This window comes from Chelonia mydas, chromosome 1, assembly GCF_015237465.2.
Source record: "Chelonia mydas isolate rCheMyd1 chromosome 1, rCheMyd1.pri.v2, whole genome shotgun sequence".
Classification (NCBI taxonomy): domain Eukaryota; kingdom Metazoa; phylum Chordata; order Testudines; family Cheloniidae; genus Chelonia; species Chelonia mydas.
In genome coordinates this window covers 202,222,541-202,236,608 of record NC_057849.1, presented here as the reverse complement: position 1 = coordinate 202,236,608, position 14,068 = coordinate 202,222,541, and the positions used below count along the sequence as shown (strand labels likewise).

The 14,068-nt window shown below is 40.1% G+C and overlaps 1 protein-coding gene across 8 annotated transcripts in view; it reads right to left on the bottom strand.

Annotated features, from left to right (window-relative positions):
• The window catches only part of STXBP5L (syntaxin binding protein 5L), a 420,013-nt gene that overhangs the window by 375,392 nt on the left and 30,553 nt on the right, over positions 1-14,068 (bottom strand). For all 8 annotated transcript variants that reach the window (XM_043538749.1, XM_037909775.2, XM_043538743.1 and 5 more), the window contains exon 2: positions 11,719-11,816. In XM_043538749.1, the coding sequence (XP_043394684.1) occupies positions 11,719-11,816 (98 nt within the window). The remainder of the gene's footprint in view (positions 1-11,718; positions 11,817-14,068) is intronic.

Genomic DNA, 14,068 nt, shown 5'->3' with positions numbered 1-14,068 from the left:
TGTGATAACCCTCCCCCCTGGAGTAGAATACAATCATATATAAACCATTCATAAATTTAATATGATGGTCCCCAAAAATATTGCCTGGGGTTGCAATATGTGTTACAGATGACATAGAGATTGGGGTCCCTGCATGAAAAATGGAGGACCACCCAGTAGTCTGAGCATGTGGAAGCAGGGGGTGCCAACTCAAAAGCATTGTTCCCTCCCTTTCCTTAACCACATGGAAGCCCTTCCAAAGCCTTTCAAATCTGTATGTGGGGAAGGGTCAGGGAGCTGGTGGGGACCCAGGGAAGACAGTTAATCTCTGTGATATTGTTTATCTCAGTGGTTCTCCACCGGGGGTACGCAGAGGTCTTCCAGGGGCTACATCAACTCATCTAGATATTTGCCTAGTTTTACAACAGCCTACATAAAAACACTAGCAAAGTCAGTACAAACTAAAATTTCAAATGGACAATGACTTGTTTATACTGCTCTATATACTATACACTGAAATTTACGCACAATATTTATATTAAAATTAATTTATTTTATAATTATATGGTATAAATGAGAAAGTAAGCAATTTTTAGTGTGTTGTGATACTTTTTTATTTTTATGTCTGATTTTGTAAGCGTAGTTTTTAAGTGAAGTGAAACTTAGGGTACACAAAACAAATCAGACTCCTGAAAGGGGTACAGTAGTCTGGAAAGGTTGAGACCCATTGTTGTACCTCATTCAACCTTGCAGCGCTAACAGGGGATTCTGACATCATCAGTCTGTGGGGACAATCTATGCAAGCATGGCTGGAAATGAAGGCTTGTAGGGGTCCTCCATTGTATCCCAGACACCCACAAGTTCTCACCTTATCCCATGCAATGATATTGTAATATTGCATAGACAACACCTTTGCCCATAAGTGGTACTATATCATTATCTTTGTGCTAAGCTGTTGTCTTGTTTTGATATTATACGTTGTTGTAGCTGATCGGGGGGTGGGGAGAGTTTGTAAGAAGTTTTAGTGCTGTTGGGTGTGCTGGAGCTGTTACTTGCAGTGTTCCAGTCAATCCTTTGATCGACTCAAACTTGCAGTTTCCTGCTCCCTAGGCAAGATTAATTTACCTAGCTGATGATTTCATATTAGGGCTGTTGATTAATCACAGTTAACTCAAGCGATTAACTCAAAAAAATTAATTGCAATTAAAAAAATTGTGATTAATCGCACTTAAACAATAGAACACTAATTGAAATTTATTAAATATTTGGATTTTCTATATTTTCAAATATATTGATTTCTGTTACAACACAGAGTACAAAAAATGTGTACAATGCTCACTTTATATTATTTTTATTACAAATATTTGCACTATAAAAATGATAACAAAAGAAATAGTATTTTTCAATTCACCTCATGCAAGAACTATAGTTTAATCTCTTTATCGTGAAAGTGTAACTTACGAATGTAGATTTTTTTTGTTACATAATTGCACTGAAAAACAAAACAATGTAAAACTTTAGAGCCTACAAGTCCACTCAGTCCTACTTCTTGTTCAGCCAATTGCTCAGACAAACAAGTTTGTTTACATTTACGGCAGATATTGCTGCCTGCTTCTTATTTACAATGTCACCTGAAAGTGAGAACAGGTGTTCACGTGGCACTTTTGTAGCCGGCATTGCAAGGTATTTATGTGCCAGATATGCTAAACATTCATATGCCCCTTCATGCTTTGGCCACCACTCCAGAAGACATGCTTCCATGCTGATGATGCTTATTAAAAAAAATAATGCATTAATTAAATTTGTGACTGAACTCCTTGGGGGAGAATTGTACATCTTCTGTTCTGTTTTACCCGCATTCTGCCATATATTTGATGTTATGGCAGTCTCGAATGATGACCCAGCACATGTTCATTTTAAGAACACTTTTCAAAGCAGATTTGACAAAACGCAAACAAGGTACCAATGTGAGATTTCTAAAAATAGCTACAGCACTCAACCCAAGATTTAAGAATCTGAAGTGCTGTCCAAAATCTGAGAGGGACGAGGTGTGGAGCATGTTTTCAGAAGTCTTAAAAGAGCAACACTCAGATGCGGAAACTACAGAACCTGAACGAACAAAAAAGAAAATCAACCTTCTGCTAGTGGCATCTGACTGAGATGATGAAAATAAACATGCGTCGGTTCGCTCTGCTTTGGAGCGTTATCTAGCAGAACCCATAATCATCATGGACGCATGTCCTCTGGAATGGTGGTTGAAGCATGAAGGGACATATACATCTGGCATGTAACTATCTTGCGACGCCAGCTACAACAGTGCCATGTGAATGCCTGTTCTCACTTTCAGGAGACACTGAAAACAAGAAGCGGGCAGCATTATCTCCTGCAAATTTTAATTAAACGTGTTTGTCTGAGCGATTGGCTGAACGAGAAATTGGACTGAGTGGACTTGTACTCTCTAAAGTTTTACATTTTTTATTTTTGAATGCAGTTATTTTTTGTACATAATTCTACATTTGTAAATTCAACTGTCATGATAAAGAGATTGCACTACAGCACTTGTATGAGGTGAAATGAAAAATACTATTTCTTTTGGGGGTTTTTAGAGTGTAAATACTTATAATCAAAAATAAATAAAAGTGAGCACTGTACACTTTGTATTCAGTGTTGTAATTGAAATCAATATATTTGAAAATGTAGAAAACATCCAAAAATATTTAAATAATGGTATTCTATTAACAAAATATTGTCTAAAACATTAATTTTTTAATCATGATTAATTTTTTTAATCGCTTGACAGCCCTTATAGATATAGATTCATATATTCATTCTTATATATTTAGATTCAAAAAACAACAAGATATGGTCTTATAGTGCTACTATGAAACATTATTTCTCAGCCAAAGTGTAAATGGTTTCCACTATGAAGACTCCACCCCACCCCCTTTGGCCACCCACTATATTTAAATTACCTATTCTATATATGAGGAAAAACAAGTGCCAGTGGACAATAACTATATCAACATCTACACTAAAACTATATACAGTAAAAGCTTTTTCATCCGTCATGTTGGAGGAATGGGAGGTGCCGGTAAATAAAAAATTCCAGTTAACTAAGAGGGAGTGAGTTTGGTGCGGGAGAGGGTGCGGGGTGCTGGATCCAGGGGGCACTCACCTCAGGCAGCTCCCTGCAAGCAGGGACCAGTCCTGGTTGCCCCTAGGTGGAAGCGCAGCTAGGTGGCTCTGTGCATGCTGCTCCTGTCCACAGGCGCCGCCCCCACAGCTCCCATTGACTGCGGTTCCTGGCCAATGGGAGCTGCGGAGCCAGCGCTGGGGCGGGGGCAGCATGCAGAGCCGCCCAGCCACACTTCCGCCTAGGGGCCGCAGGGACCGGTCACCATTTGCGGAGAGCCACCCCCGGATCTGCCACCCCACACCCAAACTCCCTCCCAGAGCCTGCGCCCAGCACCTCCCCCTGTGTCCCAACCCCCAGCTCCCGCGTGGCCATTCCTCTGCCTAGGAGCAGCAGGGACATGTTGCGGCTTCCGGGGAGCCAAATAAGGAGTCTGCTGGCCCCACACCAACCAAACTATAAACCAGACTTTCTATGAAGATTAGAAACGCCAGTTTATAGAGCTTTCTGGTTGGTACACGGCTGGATAACACAGCTTTTACTGTATACTATTTGCAGAAATGCCCATCAAAGATAAGCTAAAGAAGCGCAGATACTAAAGGGCTAGGTGTCAGACCAAGAGTGGTGAGAAAGAACTAGAGAGGTGATTGGTCCCACACCACTGTTGACCAATATATGCCACTTAGCATAATATATCATATTAATAGGAATTATCTGCACCATATGTATGATAGTATGTATTAAGCACAAATATTATAGTAGTTATATAGCCTACATTGGCCCATCCCTTTACTATAATCCAGTTTTCTTGTGTTAAGTATACCCTAATGCGGCTGTTACTCTGAAACCTAATGCCTTGTGTTAGTTGAAGTAAGCTTTGGTTTAAGCACATAGCAAAATTGTCAGGATCAGGACATTTGATTATTTTAGCACAGCAACAGGTTATTCTCACAGACCTGTACTGGAATGTCCGAAAGGAAGAGGACAAGACATATGATTGTTCTACCCTAGTACAAACCCAGGAGGTGCCTTCATGCCCTTTGGTATTTGGAATGCATGTTTTCAGAACAAAGAGCTACACAGTACACTATACACAGAAAAACAAGGTAGAAAACGGATTGGTTAAATGTAGTTTCAGTTGATGTACACGGTACCTTGTATTTATAAACAGATTGGGTACAAAAAGATGGATTTAGGAGTGTAACTTTGGGAGCACAACTTCTGTGTAAGGTAGGGTGACCAGATAGCAAATGTGAAAAAATGGGACAGGGGTGCGGGGTAATAGGCACCTATATAAGAAAAAGACCAAAAAATGGGACTGTCCCTTTAAAAATGGGACATCCGGTCACCCTAGTGTAAGGTGAATGTAACAACACTGCATGAGATGGCTTCATGGAGACTGGTATCATAGAACTGGAAGGGACCTCGAGAGGTCATCTAGTCCAATCCCCTGCACTCAAGGCAGGACTAAGTATCATCTAGATCATCCCTGACAGGTGTTTGTGCAACCTGCTCTTAAAAATCCCCAATGATGGAGATTCCACAACTTCCCTAGGCAATTTATTCCAGTGCTTAACTACTCTGACAGTTAGGAAGTTTTTCCTAATGTCCAACCTAAACCGTCCTTGCTGCAATTTAAGCCCATTGCCCTATCTTCAGAGGTTAAGAACAACAATTTTTCTCCCTCCTCCTTGTAACAACCTTTTATGTACTTGAAAGCTGTTATCTTGTCCCCTCTCAGTCTTCTCTTCTCCAGACTAAACAAAACCAATTTTTTCTGTCTTCCGTCACAGGTCATGTTTTCTACACCTTTAATCATTTTTCTAGAACTGTTTTCCTATGCTATATTATTTTTGGCTCATAGTAGTAAACGAGACTGACATTGGTTATTTGGTGTCTTCAGCATATTTCATAACAAAACAAAGTGTGGTCAAGCAACTGACTATACAATTTATCAACACTGCCCTTCATAACCTTCGTACATGGCATAAGGTTAGTCAGGGCACATATACAGACCGAATGAACACTGCTAGCAAAAACTCCAATTTCAGGCACATGCACATCCTAGAACAAAATACACAGATGGCAAGCACTCAAAGAAGAATTTATTTCACCTACATGGATTCTAAATGTAGTCGTTGTCATTGCTTAAAATGTTGCCGATACTGTTCTCCAATTTACCACCTTTTTATATGATATTTCAGGATATATATGAAGCATTTTTCCCTGAAGAGGAGGTTTTAATTACAAATGCTAGTCCAAATTTTGTTGTCACTTACATGGATAAACTCCAGTTGAAGGTGACATGAGATGGTTTTGTTTAACTGAAAGCAGAGTTTAACCCATTTACTTAAAAAGAGTGAATGGACACTTTTGGCCAGATTTTCAACAGTAGGTGAGTTCAGTTACATGCACGAAAATGCACAGAATGAATATGTGTACAAATCAACTGTGTGTGTGCACATAACCATATTCATAACAGGCCTTGTGAAAATGCAGATGAAAATGAAAATTGACTCTCTGGTTTTAATCAGATTTATTTGTGAGAGTAAATCTCTTCTTAAATCTTGCAATATCTTTTTCATTCTTGTATATTGACAATTTCATTTCAAAGTGATTTTAAAAAAGAAAGAAAGAATAAATTGATGAGTTTCACTCCAATGCCTGAAGTGGTACACTGCTTGGGTGGTTGAAACACAATTGAAGCGTGCACCAATCGCCCACTAATGTTCAGCCTGTCACCTTATTGCTGAAAATGAACCATCTTCCTCAACAGATCTGTTCCCTGTGAGCATTCAGAGACATAGCTCCTAACTTCAGGGTCACAAATACACTATTATGTGTTTTATTCATGGTAGCAAACAGATCTAAGAAAGAATGAGCTTGATCTCTCTCTTCTTTGCTGCTTTGAGCAGGGAGTTGGACTAGATGACCTCCTGAGGTCTCTTCCAACCCTAATCTTCTATGATTCTATGATTCTTGTGCATCAACAGAATTGTTTACTAAGGCCAGGACCCACAAAGGGACTTTGGTGTTGCAATGCTGAGCTTTGCAACATACCTAACTTTTACGCACCTAGAAAATCTCTGGACCAACATGCAATCCACAAAGCCTGAATAAGGTGCCTTGGCTCCCTAGTCAATGATTGTGGCAAGATAGGCACCTAAGAAGGTGATCCACAAAAGGCAGCATGCTGAGCAAGGAGACTGGACTCTGAGACTCCCATCTCCCTGGCAGTTGCCCTAACCACCAGATTATATAATCTAAAATAGAGGAGGCACTATTTGTTCTCCTCTATACAGTGCTCACTGTTCCTCCATACTACTGGAGGTACAGTGGATAATAATTACTTATATAGAGCCTTATTTTTTTCAAAAGAGCTGTACAAACAGTCCCATTTAACCCTCACATTAATTAATCCTGTAGGACAAGTATTAATATCCCCATTTTACAAGTGGAGAATACAAGAAGGTCAAGGTCAGACAGCAAATAATTGTCAAACGAAGACACAAACCCAAATCTTTCATCTGAGATCCAACCCACTATCTTTCACTGTCACTCAGCTACTTTATTCAACCTTTCTTTGAATCCGTGTTCCCATCTGTGTAACAGGTCTAACAATGCTTTGCAGTTATGTAACACTTAACTGTAGCTCTCAAAATGCTTTACAAAGATGGGTAAGTATTAATATCCTTATTTTGCACTCTGTATAACTAAGCACAAATTTAAATCAATGTGTGAGATAGGCACCACAGTCTAGTGAAGCACACATGAAAATTTTCACTTGAAAAGATATGGGCATTTTAAAATAGGTGGCTAGAAAGACAATTACTTTGCTAATGTAACTACAATGATTGCTAGTCAGTCCCCATTATGATAACATATTTTGGTCTTTCTGTAAGTAAAGAATTAAGAAAAGATATGATTAAGAAACATATTTTTGAACTTTGATAAGAAACCAAGCCATTCTGTACTTTTTCAGATTGGAGTACGGACCTAAAGTTATTGTCCCTGATTTTCCTTTCATTTAATCCATATTTGCACAAAGGTCTCCCCATCTTCAATAGATGGGCCCATCAGATCCAGTTCTTCCGTTTTCTCCTGCCTACTCATCCAGTTCTCCATCTTGCCTTGCCCACTGCTCTTGTTCCCTTGCTGCTCCTCCTCCCAGAAACCGCTGGTTTTCATTCCCAACCCCTTTGTCCAGAAAGATGTTCTGGAATTAATGGGCTGGAGTCCATATGAACAAATTTAAATGACTAATATTTAACTATGTCGTAAAACACAAGGTATCATTAACTTTGGTATCCCTAAGGACATAAGGAACTACTTATTCTTGTCAATTCTATCACATTATTGTTCTGCCTCTTGTCTCAATATTTCCTATGGAAAATGCACAGAAAAATTCACCTCCTCCATATGTATGTTTAATTTCTACCTAGGTCCCTAATTTAGTATCATAGAGAAATCATGTACTGTAGCACCTTGTTCTAGCTTGTGTTAGTGTTTTTGGATCTACAGTTAAGAGTTTAGGGCCACAGAATAGTTTCTTTGCTGGAAAGAAAATCAGTATTACCACCACATGATTTGCATTGGTCAAAGGCAGATTCATTCCATGACCACTGTAAGCATTTTGGAGAGTAACTCTGTCTTCCTATGTGTTTGTGTTGTCTAACGAAACAGGATCCTGATCTTAGTTGGGTCCTTTGGGAGATACCACAATACAAATAATCAATAATCCAGTCTAGTTGGAGGCTGGTATTGAATTGATTTTCTTCATGATGGCCAAATTGTCCTTCTTGTACCATCACCAGGACTGTTCAGTGCCACCAACAGCAGAGACTAAAAGAGCAACAGCAAGGTATATTGAAGTGATCCCTCCATTCTATTATTATCTAACACTAATCAGTTTCAGGACACTATGTGCTGATCCACTAGAAGACTGTGTAAGATAGAAAGTCATTAAAACCTGCTCAGTTTTTTGATATTTTAAAAGTCTCCCTGTTATAAATTCAATTTTCAGGAAGGTAACAATAAATCAGTTTTTAAAATGTTGAAGTTAGCATAACAGATCTCAGCCCAGAAACAAATGATTGTAATAAATTTGGCTTAAAATGACTAACCATGTGCACATTGTAAGAGGAGAAAATGAACATGCTTTTTAAAAAATTCAGATGCTCTAGTACTCCTCTAGTATTCCCATAATTTAAAAATGGCATTGATTTAATACATCTGTCCTCATATTCAATAGCTGTCATAGGAATATTAGGCACATTCATGTCAGAGGAATAGTAGGAATGTTCAAACACTACGGTATTTTAACAAGAGATTTAGAAATGAACAACAGTATATTATTCTCTCTCTAATTACACATAGGTAGAGAAACTTGGGTGATGCTATTGATTGATTCAGATAATAGAATTATTAAATTTGCCATGAACGGAGGGGACTCTAAGCTAGCAGATTGGTCTGGAAAGGTATAGAAAGAAGTGCCACTTCAGCAGCATTGTTCCCCTCCTTCCTTTGAAAGCCCCTCCATAGATAACTGCAGGGCTGAGCAAGGATGGGGGCAGAACTCTTCTCCACAAAATGTTCCCTTCCTGTGACAGAGGATATCCAGACTTAATTTAATGCTACTTGAAAGTAGGGGTGTAGCCACAGCTAGGGCTAGGTGAGCTGCAGCCCACCTACTTAGCATCCAGGCCCACCCAAATCTTAGCAGAGGTGTAGTGCTGCCACAGTGGCCCGGAGCAACACTCAGGCACCTGAAATTCAGGACGGAGTGTGGGCAAGGCTGGAGCCATCCGAATACACAGGTTGGGAGGGAGGGAGGGAGTCATCCCAAGTGTGTGTGGGGAGGTGCCTTGTGCAGGCAGGTCTGGGTGGGGCCAGCGCTGGGGCCAGAGAGAAGCCAGTCTAGGCACCTAGGCACATGACTAGAGACCGGGGCAGCAGTGTGTAGTGCAGGTTTCACAGACACAGCAGTGCCGGCAGGACAGAGGGACACGACTGGCTGGGCAGACGGAGACAGAGCCAGAGTTGAGAGAGGCGGGCAGAACTCTAGCTTGTGCACATGGGGCAGCCTCATCTTCTGGTGCCTGCTGAGTGGTAAGGGCCAGTTGGAGGGGGTGGGGAGAGACAGGCCCCCCGATCCCTCCTGCCCCCCCTCCCCAGGGCCCCGGATCCCTCCTGCACCCCCCAATCCCTCTTCACCCCAGTCCCAGGCTCCGCTATGCCCCCCAGTTCTGCTGCCTCACCCATGTCTCGCACCCCCCTGGGTCCTGCCCCTTCCCCCCTACTCTGGCCCTTGGCCTTTGCCCTCCCCTGTCCAGCCCCCCCACCCCAGTTTTCCCTCCCCTCTCTGGATAAAGTTTCTCTCTTCCCAAGATGGTGAGGCTCAGGGAACCCGTTTCCCTGGCTGGGTACCCTGTGGCGGGGGTTGGGGGGAAGATGTAGCCTGCGGACTCTGCTCAACTGAAAGGGGGGGGGTCATTGCCTATTATCTCCCCTCTCTGCCTTAAGGAATGTGGGGAATTTCAGCCCAAAAGGGGGGGAACTTTTTTTAGCCCAGCAGCTACCCACACTGGAGCATGAGGGCGGGGTCCTCGTTCCATGTGCATTATCAGCTCGGCAGATGAAGCCATATCTGGGGGCACCAGGGCTAGGACGAGGGCATAGTGTTGGGGGAGAAGCTGAGCTAGCAGTCTGTCATTGCCTGCCCACCCAAATTTCCACTCCTAGCTACACCACTGCTTGAAAGAAGCATTAATTTGGGCTCTGCACCTGCACTTTCCTTAGAGCAGGAATTTTATGTAGCCATAGGGTGCCTGGCCAATAGCAGCACAGCTCCTAAAAGAGCCTGGCTGCTGGGGTCGGGGGAAGAGGAAGGCAAAGGAATCAGGGCTCTGAGGTGACTGTGTGAATGAAACTCCCAGAGGTAAAAAGAAAAGGAGTACTTGTGACACCTTAGAGACTAACAAATTTATTAGAGCATAAGCTTTCGTGGGCTACAGCCCACTTCAACAGAGGTAAAGCTCTAGTCCCCTTCCCTAGGTATTTCCATAGCAGAATACAATTTGAGCTGTGGTCTGTCAGAAGTACAGAACATGCAGAGATTTTCCATGCCAGAAACGTATGTGTTCAATGGGATATATTCTATCTACTTCATTGAGGTAAATAATGTTATAGTAAGAGCAGAATCACCAACAGCACAGACTTTGTGGTATAACTGGTTTAGTGTCCTTGTGGAAGGCTTATACTGGAAAAACATCAAGGCCTTTGAGGATAAAATTTATTGAGCACAAGAGTACTCTAATATGTGAGGAATCAAAGCCCTACTTGCTAAATGTGTTATGTGAGGCACTGGCTGAGTTTCCAAACAAATAGTTTTCACTTTTTTTGCACCTTGCCTCTGCTGTCACTAGACTCATAGGCACTATGGTGAAGAGGAGAGTAGAAGAATCTGTATAGAATAAATTGACCATACTTCATAAAATACCTTTCCGTTTTGAACCTGGGATTTATAGGGGTATATAATGTAATAAGTATTGAGAAGCTTAAAATTGAAATCCTCTTGGATTGTAGTTAAGCTTATGTGTTAGTGTTCATAGAACCAGGGCACTCATGTTCTCACTTATTGCCAATTATTTACAGCAGAAGTGCTGAAACTGTAAACTGAGGTTACAAAAAAAAAAATTCCTTTCGTTAAATACATCAAACCTATAACATTTTAACTCTCCTGCACTGTTTTTCTTGTTTTTCCTTTATTGACATGTATCCCAGTTTGGTGGAACTGTTTGGGCCTTGAGAAATTGAGAAACGTGTTCAGAGGAACATCCTGTAATTCAGAACTTTGAAATGTACTTTTTAGATTCTCAAAAATCAGACCATGTCTGAATTTTCATTTCTTTTGTATTGAATTTTTCCCTCTGTTGACAGGTTGACTCATTTTATATATCGGTAGCGCAACATTTCTACCACACTCATCAATATGATATCTGAACATTTTGCAAAATTAAATTTATATAAAAAAAAAGATATCCAGTTCTCTCTCTTTCCCTCCCAGTGAGGCTCATGGTCATCCCAATCTTTTGTAAAAATGAATTCCAAAAGTATCCTAGGCTAACAACTGAGAGTTGAGGAGTTATGCATATTAAATTATAAACATCAAAACTTCAAGGCAAAATATTATTGTAACAATGCCCAATTTTATAAATGGATATTCACTTTTGAAGAAACACATGAAGAATGAAAATATCTAAAAGAATTTCCTCCACATGTATCCTTGTTTGGAACCTAATATACTTGTTTTTAATCCTTCCACTTTCACATACTGAGCATAAAAATTAACTATGTATTAGCCAGTGTTATTCCTAAGTCAGTAATTCATGTGTGAAATGTCATCCTTAGTCACATTCATAAGCCAATATTAATTCCAGAACAACCAAAAAAACTACAACTTTTTTCAGATAATTTTTCCAGTCCAAACAGTGAAGTAAAACATTATAAAATGTATCTTACCTGAGTGTTTGTGGAATGAAGCTGATTCATGTCACGACAGTTTTGAAAGTACAGAAACTGTAAAGACTTTGAATAAGAAAGGATACATTCGTATGGCTCCTGTTCTTGTCCCCACAGCCAGAATTTTCTGAACTGGGTCAAAAGCTAAGGCAGTAGGCAAGTAGGGAAAACCATGGCGAACCGTCTGAAACAGAGCAAACACGCAATTAAAGTATAGGACCTGTAGCACTAAATTCACTATACATATTGCATATCAACTGCATATAAGTAGAATCTACAAATTGTTCAAAACTGTATTGTTCATAATAAATTTTATCAAAAAAACTATTTTGAAGGATATGCAATTTTCAACCATACAGTTTAGTTTCCATCAAAGCAATTTTAAATTATGTATTTTACCCAGTAATATCATTGGATTTTATACATATTTATAGTAACAAAGGAAATGACAAAAAATACGTCTGAATGAAAACAACTGATACACGTTGTTCATTTGCTTTATAGATATTCTTTCACACTATCAAAGAGAGCCCTAGATGCCAACTGATGACATTACATGAAATGGTGCCTCAGAACACTGCCACAAACAGGAGCAACAAAAAGGAAATGGAATTAGAACAGGAGTTCTCAAAGTAGGGGTCTACTTCAGTTGTCAGAAGGGACACAATCATCCTCCTTTTCTTATCCTTTAATTAAAATATATTATGTTTCTAGTCCTAATAGTTGCAGAGATGAACTTGAAAAAGTGAACTGAGCATAAACTGATGCAGTAATGCATGCCTGAATCTGCAGACACACTGAAACAATAGCAACATAGTCCTTAAACTGGAGATTGTGAACATGTTTTAGGAGGAGGTGAGGAATCTGCCTTTCTGAAGTTGCCAAGTGGGAGAAATGCGCCAGCTAGATTACAGTACGGAAAAAATAGTCCTGTAGGGGAAATGTTAAGAATTACTGCACAAGAACGTATATGGCAGCATTACTTCAAAATAAACTGCTTGGTTTTCAGCATCCCAGCCTGAGCTGGAATATTGTGCAATACAAATCCTCAACTATCATCAAACTTTCAAGGACCACCAAGGTTTTGAATTGGGGCAATATTCTCTACTGTCTCTGTTCTTTGGTTCTCCTCCCCCCTCTCCCACCCCCAATTGCCTATTTCACAGAATTTCTTGATAACCGGGATTTCTGTGTTCTTGTGAATTCATTTCCTTCACCGTGAGAAGAAAGCATGATTCTGCACTGTCTACATGGCTTATTTTTGTTGTTAATAATTAAAAGTTCTCTTCTGAAGAATATATTTTGCATTTCCAGCCATTCCAGTACCAATAACATTTTCTTGTAGGGTTTTCCTGGCTAGAGCTTCCCTTGGATCTGGAGGCCTGGAAGGTCAAGGATTTTATAAAACCTGTTCTGCGTTTGTGTCCATATTTTTAGCATTTTCTTTTTATTCCCAGTGTTTTTCTGGTGTAAAAAGAGTCAGACTTTTCATTCATAAATAACCCTCAAAAGACATGTGGAGGGATGTTTGTGTATTTACATATGTATGAGTAGGGTCGACAATGTAATAGTTCAGAAATCAAAAGAACATCCTAGCATTTAAATGAATCATAAACACGGGATATATTGGTATTCATCTCTTTGAAATGTACTGTGAATGGTGGAGGAACAAGGAAATTGCCTTATGTTAATTCTGTAGCTAAGTACCAGTGATGGACCTCCTTCAAAGTCATCCTAATTACCTTTTTGTTCCCAGAGGAACCCCAACTTGTCGAAGAGGACATGAAATTGAATAAAAGATCCTTGGGTCCTGATTCTGTCATCTCAGATTTCCTTAAGCTTCATCAGGGGAAGTTTGAATCGCAAGACTGAGGTCCCAGTTATGCTGATAAACCCTGAATGTGATATTTGGGCATTGAACTATAATCTGTTAACTGAATTCTAAAGGAACTCTTTGCAACTATAAAGCTCACCGTCTCTGCTATGAATCTAAACGTCAATGAATTGAACTCATGTCTGTATGTATACTGGTCTTTCTCTCTCTCTCTTGTTTTTTAATAAATTTTAGTTTAGTTAATAAGAATTGGCTGTAGCTGTATTTGGGTAAGATCTGGAATATTCAATAATCTGGGAGGTAATGTGTCCGATCCTTTGGGATTGGTGGAACATTTTCTTTTATATGATGAAATAAGATTTTCAGGAATCATCATATTTGACTTAGGTAGATGGAGTCCTGAGACTGGATCACTTTAAGGGAACTGTGTTGTTTGGACTTCTGAGTAACCAGTGAGGTAATAAAGAAGCTGTTTTATGCTGTCTTGGTAAATCTAAGTATGGAATATCCACCAGCTTTATGGGAATTGTCTGCCCCATTCTTTGCAGTTCACCCTTATTGAGTGACCATAGCTGGCCCCCACTGGAACCCCGGTCACAAAC